We start from the raw sequence: 16,422 nt of genomic DNA on the forward strand, positions 1-16,422 counted from the left end.
CTAAAGTCCCACCCTGACAGAAACGTGTCCTAAAGTCCCACCCTGACAGAAACGTTTCCTTAAAGTCCCACCCTGACAGAAACGTTTCCTTAAGTCCCACCCTGACAGAAACGTGTCCTAAAGTCCCACCCTGACAGACAGTCTGACAGAAACGTTTCCTAAAGTCCCACCCTGACAGACAGTCTGACAGAAACGTTTCCTAAAGTCCCACCCTGACAGAAACGTTCCCTTAAAGTCCCACCCCGACACACAGTCTTACGTTGATAACCAGCCCACAGAGCTGGAACTGTTCCGGTGTGATGATGTCATGGTAAACCGGTTCCTGGGCCAGCTTCATGATGGCTCCTCCTGCTGCCAGACGCAGACGAGACATGTCTGACTTACTGCGGGAGGAAGAGGAGGAGGAAGAGATGTGAGTAATGAGCATGAATTACTATTTTGTAACCTATCCCCCCCCAAAACGCAGTTAGCCTGACCGCTTAACCAACGACCTCTAATCCCTAACCTTCAACACCTGACCCAGAGGTCTCCCTCTGAGACCAGCATGGCTGACAGCAGTCTGACCTCTGACCTCTACATACCTGATATTTTTCTGTTCTGTGAGGACTCCCTCTGAGACCAGCATGGCTGACCTCTGACCTCTACATACCTGATCTTTTTCTGTTCTGTGAGGTCTCCCTCTGAGACCAGCATGGCGGACCTCTGACCTCTACATACCTGATCTTCTTCTGTTCTGTGAGGTCTCCCTCTGAGACCAGCATGGCGGACAGCAGTCGGAGGGTGGAGTTGGCCGATTTAGACTGGTTGTTCTTCATACCGAGGAGCCAACGTACCAACAGCTTGATGGCCTGCACCTGGGGAGGAGAGACGGAGAGATCACACATTATACATCAACAGCATTCTACTACTGGGGAGGAGAGATCACACATTATACATCAACAGCATTCTACTCCTGGGGAGGAGAGACGGAGAGAGGGAGGACAGAGAAAGGGAGAGGAGAGTAACTCAGTTGGTAGAGCATAGTGCTTGAAATTGCCAGGGTTGTAGGTTTGAGTCCCACTGGGGACCAGTGTGGGGGGGGGAAGTATTTTGTCAAATGTATGACCTCACTACTGTAAGTCACATAAAAACATCTGCTGAATGACTCAAATGTAATGTAGAGAGGCGGAGGAGGTGAGCGAGGGACAGAAAGAGAGAGGAGGTGAGCGAGGGACAGAAAGAGAGAGGAGGTGAGCGAGGGACAGAAAGAGAGAGGAGGAGAGCGAGGGACAGAAAGAGAGAGGAGGAGAGCGAGGGACAGAAAGAGAGAGGAGGAGAGCGAGGGACAGAAAGAGAGAGGAGGAGAGCGAGGGACAGAAAGAGAGAGGAGGAGAGCGAGGGACAGAAAGAGAGAGGAGGAGAGCGAGGGACAGAAAGAGAGAAGCGGAGGAGAGCGAGGGACAGAAAGAGAGGAGGAGAGCGAGGGACAGAAACAGAGAAGCGGAGGAGAGCGAGGGACAGAAAGAGGAGGAGAGCGAGGGACAGAAAGAGAGAGACGCGGAGGAGAGCGAGGGACAGAAAGAGAGAGGAGGATGAGAGACAGAGACAGAAAGGGAGAGGCGGAGGAGAGCGAGAGACAGAAAGAGAGAGGAGGAGAGCGAGGGACAGAAAGAGAGAGGAGGAGGAGAGCGAGAGACAGAAAGGGAGAGGCGGAGGAGAGCGAGAGACAGAAAGAGAGAGGAGGAGAGCGAGGGACAGAAAGAGAGAGGAGGAGAGCGAGGGACAGAAAGAGAGAGGAGGAGGAGAGCGAGGGACAGAAAGAGAGAGGAGGAGGAGAGCGAGGGACAGAAAGAGAGAGGAGGAGGAGAGCGAGGGACAGAAAGAGAGAGGCGGAGGAGAGCGAGGAACAGAAAGAGAGAGGAGAGCGAGGGACAGAAAGAGAGAGGAGAGCGAGGGACAGAAAGAGAGAGGAGAGCGAGGGACAGAAAGAGAGGAGAGCGAGGGACAGAAAGAGAGGAGAGCGAGGGACAGAAAGAGAGGAGAGCGAGGGACAGAAAGAGAGGCGGAGGAGAGCGAGGGACAGAAAGAGAGAGGAGGAGAGATATGTATAGAGTGTAGTTACCTCAGGAGAGATATGTATAGAGTGTAGTTACCTCAGGAGAGATATGTAGAGAGTAGTTACCTCAGGAGAGATATGTATAGAGTGTAGTTACCTCAGGAGAGATATGTAGAGAGTAGTTACCTCAGGAGAGATATGTATAGAGTGTAGTTACCTCAGGAGAGATATGTAGAGTGTAGTTACCTCAGGAGAGATATGTATAGAGTGTAGTTACCTCAGGAGAGATATGTATAGAGTGTAGTTACCTCAGGAGAGATATGTATAGAGTGTAGTTACCTCAGGAGAGATATGTATAGAGTGTAGTTACCTCAGGAGAGATATGTATAGAGTGTAGTTACCTCAGGAGAGATATGTAGAGTGTAGTTACCTCAGGAGAGATGTGTGGAGTGTAGTTACCTCATGAGAGATATGTGGAGTGTAGTTACCTCAGGAGAGATGTGTATAGAGTGTAGTTACCTCAGGAGAGATGTGTATAGAGTGTAGTTGCCTCAGGAGAGATATGTAGAGTGTAGTTGCCTCAGGAGAGATATGTATAGAGTGTAGTTACCTCAGGAGAGATATGTATAGAGTGTAGTTACCTCAGGAGAGATATGTAGGGTGTAGTTACCTCAGGAGAGATGTGTATAGAGTGTAGTTACCTCAGGAGAGATATGTATAGAGTGTAGTTACCTCAGGAGAGATATGTATAGAGTGTAGTTACCTCAGGAGAGATATGTAGGGTGTAGTTACCTCAGGAGAGATGTGTATAGAGTGTAGTTACCTCAGGAGAGATATGTATAGAGTGTAGTTACCTCAGGAGGAGAGATATGTAGAGTGTAGTTACCTCAGGAGGAGAGATATGTAGGGTGTAGTTACCTCAGGAGAGATATGTATAGAGTGTAGTTACCTCAGGAGAGATATGTAGAGTGTAGTTACCTCAGGAGAGATGTGTATAGAGTGTAGTTACCTCAGGAGAGATATGTATAGAGTGTAGTTACCTCAGGAGAGATATGTAGAGTGTAGTTACCTCAGGAGAGATATGTATAGAGTGTAGTTACCTCAGGAGAGATATGTATAGAGTGTAGTTACCTCAGGAGAGATATGTAGGGTGTAGTTACCTCAGGAGAGATGTGTATAGAGTGTAGTTACCTCAGGAGAGATATGTATAGAGTGTAGTTACCTCAGGAGGAGAGATATGTAGAGTGTAGTTACCTCAGGAGGAGAGATATGTAGGGTGTAGTTACCTCAGGAGAGATATGTATAGAGTGTAGTTACCTCAGGAGAGATATGTAGAGTGTAGTTACCTCAGGAGAGATGTGTATAGAGTGTAGTTACCTCAGGAGAGATATGTATAGAGTGTAGTTACCTCAGGAGAGATATGTATAGAGTGTAGTTACCTAAGGAGAGATATGTACAGAGTGTAGTTACCTCAGGAGAGATATGTATAGAGTGTAGTTACCTCAGGAGAGATGTGTATAGAGTGTAGTTACCTCAGGAGAGATATGTATAGAGTGTAGTTACCTCAGGAGAGATATGTAGAGTGTAGTTACCTCAGGAGAGATATGTATAGAGTGTAGTTACCTCAGGAGAGATATGTATAGAGTGTAGTTACCTCAGGAGAGATATGTAGGGTGTAGTTACCTCAGGAGAGATGTGTATAGAGTGTAGTTACCTCAGGAGAGATATGTATAGAGTGTAGTTACCTCAGGAGAGATATGTAGGGTGTAGTTACCTCAGGAGAGATGTGTATAGAGTGTAGTTACCTCAGGAGAGATATGTATAGAGTGTAGTTACCTCAGGAGAGATATGTATAGAGTGTAGTTACCTCAGGAGAGATATGTATAGAGTGTAGTTACCTCAGGAGAGATGTGTATAGAGTGTAGTTACCCCAGGAGAGATATGTATAGAGTGTAGTTACCTCAGGAGAGATATGTATAGAGTGTAGTTACCTCAGGAGAGATGTGTATAGAGTGTAGTTACCCCAGGAGAGATATGTATAGAGTGTAGTTACCTCAGGAGGAGAGATATGTAGGGTGTAGTTACCTTAGCCAGCACCTCAGGAGAGACTTCTTCGTCAGATGTCCACAGCTTCCCATTTTTGTTTCCTACAGACTGGAGACACACTCTTTACAATCCCTGTGTGTCTTTAGGTGACCCAAGCACTAGCATCGGTGTGTAGATACATGGATTTATGTGTGTGTGTGTGTGTGTGTGTCAGTGCGTGTATTAATGATTAGTGTGTGTGTATTTTTGTGTCAGTGTGTGTGTGTGTGTGTGTGTGTGTGTGTGTGTGTGTCCTCGCTCCCAAAACCCACCCTGTCATTCATGAGCAGGTCCTTGACGATGAAGTTGGCCACGATGGCCTTCATGGGGGAGGCAAACTGATCTGGAGCCAGTAGAGAGATATGACCCAGACTGACCAGGGGGGTTATCAACTGTTCTGGGACGTCAGCGTTCAGACTACGAGAGAGAGGCTGGGGGAGAGGAGAGAGGTGGTTAGAGAGAGAGAGGCTGGGGGAGAGGAGAGAGGTGGTTAGAGAGAGAGAGGCTGGGGGAGAGGAGAGAGATGGTTAGAGAGAGAGAGGCTGGGGGAGAGGAGAGAGGTGGTTAGAGAGAGAGAGGCTGGGGGAGAGGAGAGAGGGGGCAAGAGCAGAACCAAGTTTTCCTCTAGGATTTTGCCGTTTCTCAGCTCCATCCAGTATCTTTTTATCCTGAACAACTCCCTAGTCCTTGCCGATACCCATACCCATACCATGATGCAGCCACCACAGAGGCTGGGGGAGAGAGAGAGGCTGGGGGAGAGGAGAGAGATGGTTAGAGAGAGAGAGGCTGGGGGAGAGGAGAGAGGTGGTTAGAGAGAGAGAGGCTGGGGGAGAGGAGAGAGGGGGAGAGAGAGGCTGGGGGAGAGGAGAGAGGGGGCGAGAGCAGAACCAAGTTTTCCTCTAGGATTTTGCCGTTTCTCAGCTCCATCCAGTATCTTTTTATCCTGAACAACTCCCTAGTCCTTGCCGATACCCATACCCATACCATGATGCAGCCACCACAGAGGCTGGGGGAGAGAGAGAGGCTGGGGGAGAGGAGAGAGGCTGGGGGAGAGAGAGAGGCTGGGGGAGAGAGAGAGGCTGGGGGAGAGGAGAGAGGGGGAGGCTGGGGGAGAGGAGAGATGGGGAGAGAGAGAGGCTGGGGGAGAGGAGAGAGGGGGTTTCCAACACATCACTGAGTAACTGCCTCCGTATTTTTAAGCATGGTGGTGGCTGCATCATGGCATGGGTATGCTTGTCATCAGCAAATACTGGGGAGTTTTTCAGGATGAAAATAAACAGAACAGAGCTAAGAACAGGCAAAATCCTAGAGGAAAACCTGGTTCCGTCTGCTCTCTCACCAGACACTGGGAGAGGAATTCACCTTTCAGCAGGACAATAATCTACAACACAAGGCCACATCTACACTGGAGTTGCTTACCAAGAAGACATTGAATGTTCCTGAGTTGCCGAGTTACAGTTTTGACTTAAACCCGTTTGTAAATCTATGGAAAGACTTAAATGGCCGTCTAGCCATGATCCCCAACATCTGGACAGAGCTTGAAGAATTATACATGGGCTAATCATTTACAATCCAGGTGTTTAAAAGCTCTTAGAGACTGTTGGCCGTCTAGCCATGATCCCCAACATCTGGACAGAGCTTGAAGAATTATAAATGGGCTAATCATTTACAATCCAGGTGTTTAAAAGCTCTTAGAGACTGTTGGCCGTCTAGCCATGATCCCCAACATCTGGACAGAGCTTGAAGAATTATACATGGGCTAATCATTTACAATCCAGGTGTTTAAAGCTCTTAGAGACTGTTGGCCGTCTAGCCATGATCCCCAACATCTGGACAGAGCTTGAAGAATTATAAATGGGCTAATCATTTACAATCCAGGTGTTTAAAAGCTCTTAGAGACTGTTGGCCGTCTAGCCATGATCCCCAACATCTGGACAGAGCTTGAAGAATTATACATGGGCTAATCATTTACAATCCAGGTGTTTAAAAGCTCTTAGAGACGGTTGGCCGTCTAGCCATGATCCCCAACATCTGGACAGAGCTTGAACAATTATACATGGGCTAATCATTTACAATCCAGGTGTTTAAAAGCTCTTAGAGACTGTTGGCCGTCTAGCCATGATCCCCAACATCTGGACAGAGCTTGAAGAATTATACATGGGCTAATCATTTACAATCCAGGTGTTTAAAGCTCTTAGAGACTGTTGGGGCAGAATCAGAATTAGTGATTGATAAATAAGATGTTTTAATTATATAATATTGAATATTTGGGATATTTGTCATTAGGATGTTTTGGATAATACTGTTGGCAGTTATCCCTTCTTCTCTGCTCGGGTTTAGTCACTAGGGGCCCCAGAGAGAGGAGAGGTCAGGCTTGTCTTCATATGTCAATGTGTCTGTTAAACCATGTGGTGATATGCAGAATATCGGAAGGGGAGGAGGACAGAATGGAGGCTTGTCTTCTTATGGGAATGTGTCTAACTATTGTATGTCCCCTCTGAGGTTGCCCTTATCTTGACCTAGTATATGACCTAGGACCTAGGAGGCTCAGTGTTGTGTCTCCTCTGAGGTTGCCCTTATCTTGATCTAGTATATGACCTAGGACCTAAGAGGCTCAGTGTTGTATGTCCCCTCTGAGGTTGCCCTTATCTTGACCTAGTATATGACCTATGACCTAGGAGGCTCAGTGTCTTTTCAGATCTTGTCCAGGAGGGGGTGTATTTGAGATGAGGGTATCTATAATTGACAATTGATATATGCCATTGGATGAGGTAATGTTTTGGTCCTATGTGGTACCAAGAACGAGATAAGAACTTCGTTTATGAGACCAAACTGAATGATAATGTATAGCTAATGCTATCTAGCTATGGGCTACTCCTCTCTCTCAAGTAAAAGGATCTTTGTGAACTGTTACTAAGATCTGTTATTCGTCGAGAGGGGGTCGAGGTGGGTGTGTCTTGGTTATAAATGATACTAACAACTGTTTTGTAATGCTGCCTGGCTATGGGATACTCCTCTCTCAGAGAATTCATTTATAGACACTGAATTGATCCGAGAGTCACAGGGCCATGGTGAGGCTCATATAATTAAAGATGGACTGTATTGATTGGATCGTGATTTGATCGTATCTTAACATGTATTGACTCCGGGAGGGTGAATATTTATCTAATAATCAATATATTTTTTTACCTCCCACTTTGACAGAGTTTTTAGTAACAAAATATGACGAAATACAAGACTTTTCTATTGGCACTTTAGTATCACTTAACAGCAAAAGCCCTACTCTATCTCTCTGTGTGTGTGTGTGTGTGTGTGTGTGTGTCTGTGTGTCTGTGTGTCTGTGTGTGTGTGTGTGTGTGTGTGTGTGTTACCTCAAAGATCTGCGCCAGCTGGACCTCCTTGTTACAGAAGATGGCGTGGATACAGTGGACAGCCTGTTTGGCCTGGTGGGGGGTCCCACGTTTAGCCTTCTGATGAAGGACTGGGATCAGGGTCCTGGGGGGGGGACAGGAGGTTAACAGACTGACTACAGGGAGGAGAGGAGGTTAACAGACTGACTACAGGGAGGAAGGAGAGGAGGTTGACAGACTGACTACAGGGACTGGAGAGGAGGTTGACAGACTGACTACAGGGAGGAAGGAGAGGAGGTTAACAGACTGACTACAGGGAGGAGAGGAGAGGAGGTTAACAGACTGACTACAGGGAGGAAGGAGAGGAGGTTGACAGACTGACTACAGGGAGGAAGGAGAGGAGGTTAACAGACTGACTACAGGGAGGAGAGGAGGTTAACAGACTGACTACAGGCAGGGAGGAGAGGAGGTTAACAGACTGACTACAGGGAGGGAGGAGAGGAGGTTGACAGACTGACTACAGGGAGGAGAGGAGGTTAACAGACTGACTACAGGGAGGAAGGAGAGGAGGTTAACAGACTGACTACAGGAAGGAGAGGAGGTTAACAGACTGACTACAGGAAGGAGAGGAGGTTAACAGACTGACTACAGGGAGGAGAGGAGGTTAACAGACTGACTACAGGGAGGAGAGGAGGTTAACAGACTGACTACAGGGAGGAGAGGAGGTTAACAGACTGACTACAGGGAGGGAGGAGAGGAGGTTAACAGACTGACTACAGGGAGGAAGGAGAGGAGGTTAACAGACTGACTACAGGAAGGAGAGGAGGTTAACAGACTGACTACAGGGAGGAGAGGAGGTTAACAGACTGACTACAGGGAGGAGAGGAGGTTAACAGACTGACTACAGGGAGGAGAGGAGGTTAACAGACTGACTACAGGGAGGAGAGGAGTTAAACAGACTGATTACAGGGAAGAGAGGAGGTTGACAGACTGACTACAGGGAGGAGAGGAGGTTAACAGACTGACTACAGGGAGGAGAGGAGGTTGACAGACTGACTACAGGGAGGAGAGGAGGTTAACAGACTGACTACAGGGAGGAGAGGAGGTTAACAGACTGACTTCAGGGAGGAGAGGAGGTTAACAGACTGACTACAGGGAGGAGAGGAGGTTAACAGACTGACTACAGGGAGGAGAGGAGGTTAACAGACTGACTACAGGAAGGAGAAGAGGTTAACAGACTGACTACAGGGAGGAGAGGAGGTTAACAGACTGACTACAGAAAGGAGAGGAGGTTAACAGACTGACTACAGGGAGGAAGGAGAGGAGGTTAACAGACTGACTACAGGGAGGAGAGGAGGTTAACAGACTGACTACAGGAAGGAGAAGAGGTTAACAGACTGACTACAGGGAGGAGAGGAGGTTAACAGACTGACTACAGGAAGGAGAGGAGGTTAACAGACTGACTACAGGGAGGAAGGAGAGGAGGTTAACAGACTGACTACAGGAAGGAGAGGAGGTTAACAGACTGACTACAGGAAGGAGAGGAGGTTAACAGACTGACTACAGGGAGGAGAGGAGGTTAACAGACTGACTACAGGGAGGAGAGGAGGTTAACAGACTGACTACAGGAAGGAGAGGAGGTTAACAGACTGACTACAGGGAGGAGAGGAGAGGAGGTTAACAGACTGACTACAGGGAGGAAGGAGAGGAGGTTAACAGACTGACTACAGGGAGGAGAGGAGGTTAACAGACTGACTACAGGGAGGAGAGGAGGTTAACAGACTGACTACAGGAAGGAGAGGAGGTTAACAGACTGACTACAGGGAGGAGAGGAGAGGAGGTTAACAGACTGACTACAGGGAGGAAGGAGAGGAGGTTAACAGACTGACTACAGGGAGGAGAGGAGAGGAGGTTAACAGACTGACTACAGTCATGGACCCTTTAACCCATAAATTAACTATCCACCCAGTCTCTCCCTCCCTCCCCCTCCCTCCCGGTCTCTCCCCCCCTCCCGGTCTCTCCCTCCCTCCCTCTCTTACGATCGTATCTGCTGTAGCTCGGTCTCTATTTTCTGTCCCGTGTTCCTGAAGATCTGAATGGCCTGTCTCTCCCTGCCTCCCCCTCCCACCCTGCCTCTCCCTCCCCCCCTCCCTCTCTTACGATCGTATCTGCTGTAGTTCGGTCTCTATTTTCTGTCCCGTGTTCCTGAAGATCTGAATGGCCTGTCTCTCCCTGCCTCCCCCTCCCTCCCTGTCTCTCTCCCCCCTCCCGGTCTCTCCCTCCCTCCCTCTCTTACGATCGTATCTGCTGTAGCTCGGTCTCTATTTTCTGTCCCGTGTTCCTGAAGATCTGAATGGCCGCCTCAGCCACCTTGTCATCCTCCATCTTCAGACACTGAAGCAGAGACTCATACGTCTCAGCAGAGTGGAACGCTGTGGGGTGGGTGAAGGACAGAACCTGGAGGAGAGGAGGAAGAGGAGGAGGAGGAGGAGAAGGAGGAAGACAAGGAAGAGGAGGAGAGAAGAGAGGAGAGGTGGAAGACAAGAAAGAGGAGGAGAAAGACAAGCAAAAGTTATTAATCTGTCCATTCATCCACCAGTCCCCCCCCCCCTCTCCTCGTCCCCTCCATCCCTCTCCCCCCCCCCTCCATCCCTCTCCTCCCCTCCCTCCCTCCCTCTCGTCCCCTCCCTCCATCCCTCTCGTCCCCTCCCTCCATCCCTCTCGTCCCCTCCCCCCCTCTCCTCCCCTCCCTCCCTCTCCTCGTCCCTTCCCTCCCTCCCTCTCGTCCCCTCCCTCCCTCCCTCCCTCTCTCCTCATCCCTCCATCCATACCTTCAGTAGTTCCAGTCCAGAGCGGATGGCGGTGTCTGGTGTGACACCTTCCTCATCATCATCAGCCGTTCCCTCGATAGACTTATTCAGCAGCTTGACCAGAGCACTGAGCAGAGAGACATCACATATAACCTCTTATTCAACAGCTAGACCAGAGCAGAGAGCAGAGAGATATCACATATAACATTATATAACCTCTTATTCAGCAGCTAGACCAGAGCAGAGAGACATCACATATAACCTCTTATTCAACAGCTAGACCAGAGCAGAGAGACATCACATATAACCTCTTATTCAACAGCTAGACCAGAGCAGAGAGACATCACATATAACATTATGTAACCTCTTATTCAGCAGCTAGACCAGAGCAGAGAGACATCACATATAACCTCTTATTCAACAGCTAGACCAGAGCAGAGAGACATCACATATAACCTCTTATTCAACAGCTAGACCAGAGCAGAGAGACATCACATATAACCTCTTATTCAGCAGCTAGACCAGAGCAGAGAGACATCACATATAACCTCTTATTCAGCAGCTAGACCAGAGCAGAGAGACATCACATATAACCTCTTATTCAGCAGCTAGACCAGAGCAGAGAGACATCACATATAACCTCTTATTCAACAGCTAGACCAGAGCAGAGAGACATCACATATAACCTCTTATTCAACAGCTAGACCAGAGCAGAGAGACATCACATATAACCTCTTATTCAGCAGCTAGACCAGAGTAGAGAGACATCACATATAACCTCTTATTCAGCAGCTAGACCAGAGCAGAGAGACATCACATATAACCTCTTATTCAGCAGCTAGACCAGAGCAGAGAGACATCACATATAACCTCTTATTCAGCAGCTAGACCAGAGCAGAGAGATATCACATATAACATTATATAACCTCTTATTCAACAGCTAGACCAGAGCAGAGAGACATCACATATAACCTCTTATTCAGCAGCTAGACCAGAGCAGAGAGACATCACATATAACCTCTTATTCAGCAGCTAGACCAGAGCAGAGAGACATCACATATAACCTCTTATTCAGCAGCTAGACCAGAGCAGAGAGACATCACATATAACCTCTTATTCAGCAGCTTGACCAGAGCAGAGAGACATCACATATAACCTCTTATTCAGCAGCTAGACCAGAGCAGAGAGACATCACATATAACCTCTTATTCAGCAGCTAGACCAGAGCAGAGAGACATCACATATAACCTCTTATTCAGCAGCTAGACCAGAGCAGAGAGACATCACATATAACCTCTTATTCAACAGCTAGACCAGAGCAGAGAGATATCACATATAACCTCTTATTCAGCAGCTAGACCAGAGCAGAGAGACATCACATATAACCTCTTATTCAACAGCTAGACCAGAGCAGAGAGACATCACATATAACCTCTTATTCAGCAGCTAGACCAGAGCAGAGAGACATCACATATAACCTCTTATTCAGCAGCTAGACCAGAGCAGAGAGACATCACATATAACCTCTTATTCAGCAGCTAGACCAGAGCAGAGAGATATCACATATAACATTATATAACCTCTTATTCAACAGCTAGACCAGAGCAGAGAGACATCACATATAACCTCTTATTCAGCAGCTAGACCAGAGCAGAGAGACATCACATATAACCTCTTATTCAGCAGCTAGACCAGAGCAGAGAGACATCACATATAACCTCTTATTCAACAGCTAGACCAGAGCAGAGAGACATCACATATAACCTCTTATTCAGCAGCTAGACCAGAGCAGAGAGATATCACATATAACATTATATAACCTCTTATTCAGCAGCTAGACCAGAGCAGAGAGACATCACATATAACCTCTTATTCAGCAGCTAGACCAGAGCAGAGAGACATCACATATAACCTCTTATTCAGCAGCTAGACCAGAGCAGAGAGACATCACATATAACCTCTTATTCAGCAGCTAGACCAGAGCAGAGAGACATCACATATAACCTCTTATTCAACAGCTAGACCAGAGCAGAGAGACATCACATATAACCTCTTATTCAGCAGCTAGACCAGAGCAGAGAGACATCACATATAACATTATATAACCTCTTATTCAGCAGCTAGACCAGAGCAGAGAGACATCACATATAACCTCTTATTCAGCAGCTAGACCAGAGCAGAGAGACATCACATATAACCTCTTATTCAGCAGCTAGACCAGAGCAGAGAGACATCACATATAACATTATATAACCTCTTATTCAGCAGCTTGACCAGAGCACTGAGCAGAGAGACATCACATATAACATTATATAACCTCTTATTCAGCAGCTTGACCAGAGCAGAGAGACATCACATATAACATTATATAACCTCTTATTCAACAGCTAGACCAGAGCAGAGAGACATCACATATAACATTATATAACCTCTTATTCAGTAGCTAGACCAGAGCAGAGAGACATCACATATAACCTTATATAACCTCTTATTCAGCAGCTTGACCAGAGCACTGAGCAGAGAGACATCACATATAACATTATATAACCTCTTATTCAGTAGCTAGACCAGAGCAGAGAGACATCACATATAACATTATATAACCTCTACTCAACAGCTAGACCAGAGCAGAGAGACACCACATATAACACACACACACACACCATTTATTTACCTGATGGCCTCGGAGTCGATGTGGACGGGAGCGATGCGTTCCAACAGGAACTTCACCATCTCCAGGAAAGGGTTGGTGGGCTGCTTAGGGAACGTCAGTTTACGAGTAATCTCCCTCTGAAAAACACAATCAATATCTAACTGGTACAGTTCCCACTGAAATACACGATCAATATCTAACTGGTAATCTCCCTCTGAAATACACGATCAATATCTAACTGGTACTATTCCCTCTGAAATACACGATCAATATCTAACTGGTAATCTCCCTCTGAAATACACGATCAATATCTAACTGGTAATCTCCCTCTGAAAAACACAATCAATATCTAACTGGTAATCTCCCTCTGAAATACACGATCAATATCTAACTGGTACTATTCCCTCTGAAATACACAATCAATATCTAACTGGTAATCTCCCTCTGAAATACACGATCAATATCTAACTGGTACTATTCCCTCTGAAATACACGATCAATATCTAACTGGTACTATTCCCTCTGAAATACACAATCAATATCTAACTGGTAATCTCCCTCTGAAATACACGATCAATACCTAACTGGTAATCTCCCCTCTGAAATACACAACCGTTCAAAAGTTGGGGGTCACTTAGAAATGTTCTTGTTTTTGAAAGAAAAGCACATTTATTTTGTCCATTTAAATTAACATTAAATTGCTCAGAAATACAGTTTAGACATCGTTAATGTTGTAAATGACTATGTATATGCTCGAAAACCTGAGAAGAATCCATCCAGGAAGTGGGATTGTTTTATGTTTGTAGTTTTCCATTGACTGCCTTTACAGATTCCATTGATTTAGGACTCCAGATTGTAGTTCCTATGGCTTCCACTAGATGTCAACAGTCTTTAGAAATTGTTTCAGGCTTGTATTCTGAAAAATGAGGGAGTAAGACCACTCTGAGTGGACACTGCAGTGTCCCAGAGGTTTTTCATGCACGACAGAGAGCCTTTCTTGTTTTCCTTTCATATTGACAAAGATATTGTCCGGTTGAAATATTATTGATTATTACGACTAAAAACAACCTGAGGATCGATTATAAACATCGTTTGAAATGTTTCTACGAACTTTACGGATACTATTAGGATGTTTCGTCTGTCTGTTGTGACTGCGTTTGAGCCTGTGGATTACTGAACAAAACGGAGGTTTTTGGATATAAAGAGGGGCTTTATCGAAAACAAAATGAACATTTATTGAGTAACTGGGAGTCTTGTGAGTGCAAACATATGAAGATCATCAACGGTAAGTGATTCATTTTATCACCATTTCTGACTTTTGTAACTCTTCTACTTGGCTGGTAAATGTTTGTAATGATTTGTCTGCTGGGCGCTGTTCTCAGATTATCGCATGGTATGCTTTCGTCGTAAAGCTTTTTTGAAATCTGACACCGTGGTTGGATTAACAAGAACTTCATCTTTAAACCTATGTATAACACTTGCTGAGTATCTGGAGCATCGGCCTTTGTGGGTTCGATTACAGGCTCAAAATTGGCAAGAAACATAGAACTTTCTTCGGAGAACTCGTCAGTCTATTCTTGTTCTGAGAAATGAAGGCTATTCCATGTGAGAAATTGCCAAGAAACTGATGATTTCGTACAACGCTGTGTACTACTCCCTTCACAGAACAGCGCAAACTGGCTCTAACCAGAATAGAAAGAGGAGTGGGAGGCCCCGGTGCACAACTGAGCGAGAGGACAAGTACATTAGAGTGTCTAGTTTGAGAAACAGACGCCTCACAAGTCCTCAACTGGCAGCTTCATTAAATAGTACCCGCAAAACATTAGTCTCCACGCCAACAGTGAAGAGGCGACTCCTGGATGCTGGCCTTCTAGGCAGAGTTCCTCTGTCCAGTCTCAACGTCAACAGTGAAGAGGCGACTCCGGGATGCTGGCCTTCTAGGCAGAGTTCCTCTGTCCAGTCTCAACGTCAACAGTGAAGAGGCGACTCTGGGATGCTGGCCTTCTAGGCAGAGTTCCTCTGTCCAGTCTCAACGTCAACAGTGAAGAGGCGACTCCTGGATGCTGGCCTTCTAGGCAGAGTTCCTCTGTCCAGTCTCAACGTCAACAACTGAAGGGGCGACTCCGGGATGCTGGCCTTCTAGGCAGAGTTCCTCTGTCCAGTCTCAACATCAACAGTGAAGAGGCGACTCTGGGATGCTGGCCTTCTAGGCAGAGTTCATCTGTCCAGTCTCAACGTCAACAACTGAAGGGGCGACTCCGGGATGCTGGCCTTCTAGGCAGAGTTCCTCTGTCCAGTCTCAACGTCAACAGTGAAGAGAAGACTCCGGGATGCTGTCCTTCTAGGCAGAGTTCCTCTGTCCAGTCTCAACGTCAACAGTGAAGAGGCGACTCTGGGATGCTGGCCTTCTAGGCAGAGTTCCTCTGTCCAGTCTCAATGTCAACAGTGAAGAGGCGACTCCGGGATGCTGGCCTTCTAGGCAGAGTTCATCTGTCCAGTCTCAACGTCAACAACTGAAGGGGCGACTCCGGGATGCTGTCCTTCTAGGCAGAGTTCCTCTGTCCAGTCTCAACGTCAACAGTGAAGAGGTGACTCCGGGATGCTGTCCTTCTAGGCAGAGTTCCTCTGTCCAGTCTCAACGTCAACAGTGAAGAGGAGACTCCGGGATGCTGTCCTTCTAGGCAGAGTTCCTCTGTCCAGTCTCAACGTCAACAGTGAAGAGGAGACTCCGGGATGCTGTCCTTCTAGGCAGAGTTCCTCTGTCCAGTCACAACGTCAACAGTGAAGAGGAGACTCCGGGATGCTGTCCTTCTAGGCAGAGTTCCTCTGTCCAGTCTCAACGTCAACAGTGAAGAGGAGACTCCGGGATGCTGTCCTTCTAGGCAGAGTTCCTCTGTCCAGTCTCAACGTCAACAGTGAAGAGGAGACTCTGGGATGCTGGCCTTCTAGGCAGAGTTCCTCTGTCCAGTCTCAACGTCAACAGTGAAGAGGAGACTCTGGGATGCTGTCCTCTAGGCAGAGTTCCTCTGTCCAGTCTCAACGTCAACAGTGAAGAGGCGACTCCGGGATGCTGTCCTTCTAGGCAGAGTTCCTCTGTCCAGTCTCAACGTCAACAGTGAAGAGGTGACTCCGGGATGCTGTCCTTCTAGGCAGAGTTCCTCTGTCCAGTCTCAACGTCAACAGTGAAGAGGAGAGTCTGGGATGCTGGCCTTCTAGGCAGAGTTCCTCTGTCCAGTCTCAACGTCAACAGTGAAGAGGAGACTCTGGGATGCTGTCCTTCTAGGCAGAGTTCCTCTGTCCAGTCTCAACGTCAACAGTGAAGAGGAGACTCCGGGATGCTGGCCTTCTAGGCAGAGTTCCTCTGTCCAGTCTCAACATCAACAGTGAAGAGGAGACCCCGGGATGCTGTCCTTCTAGGCAGAGTTCCTCTGTCCAGTCTCAAAGTCAACAGTGAAGAGGAGACTCCGGGATGCTGGCCTTCTAGGCAGA

The 16,422-nt window shown here is 47.1% G+C and overlaps 1 protein-coding gene across 3 annotated transcripts in view; it reads right to left on the reverse strand.

Annotated features, from left to right (window-relative positions):
• LOC139374575 (sister chromatid cohesion protein PDS5 homolog A-like) overlaps positions 1–16,422 on the reverse strand; it is a 122,615-nt gene that overhangs the window by 53,220 nt on the left and 52,973 nt on the right. For all 3 annotated transcript variants that reach the window (XM_071115573.1, XM_071115574.1, XM_071115575.1), the window contains exons 17-24: positions 12,955–13,070; positions 10,302–10,407; positions 9,767–9,927; positions 7,492–7,615; positions 4,393–4,551; positions 4,121–4,189; positions 718–854; positions 260–383 (exon numbers count right to left, since the gene is read on the reverse strand). In XM_071115573.1, coding sequence (XP_070971674.1) covers positions 260–383; positions 718–854; positions 4,121–4,189; positions 4,393–4,551; positions 7,492–7,615; positions 9,767–9,927; positions 10,302–10,407; positions 12,955–13,070 — 996 coding nt within the window. The remainder of the gene's footprint in view (positions 1–259; positions 384–717; positions 855–4,120; positions 4,190–4,392; positions 4,552–7,491; positions 7,616–9,766; positions 9,928–10,301; positions 10,408–12,954; positions 13,071–16,422) is intronic.

The sequence above is a fragment of the Oncorhynchus clarkii genome, chromosome 19 (assembly GCF_045791955.1).
Source record: "Oncorhynchus clarkii lewisi isolate Uvic-CL-2024 chromosome 19, UVic_Ocla_1.0, whole genome shotgun sequence".
Taxonomy (NCBI): Eukaryota; Metazoa; Chordata; class Actinopteri; order Salmoniformes; family Salmonidae; genus Oncorhynchus; species Oncorhynchus clarkii.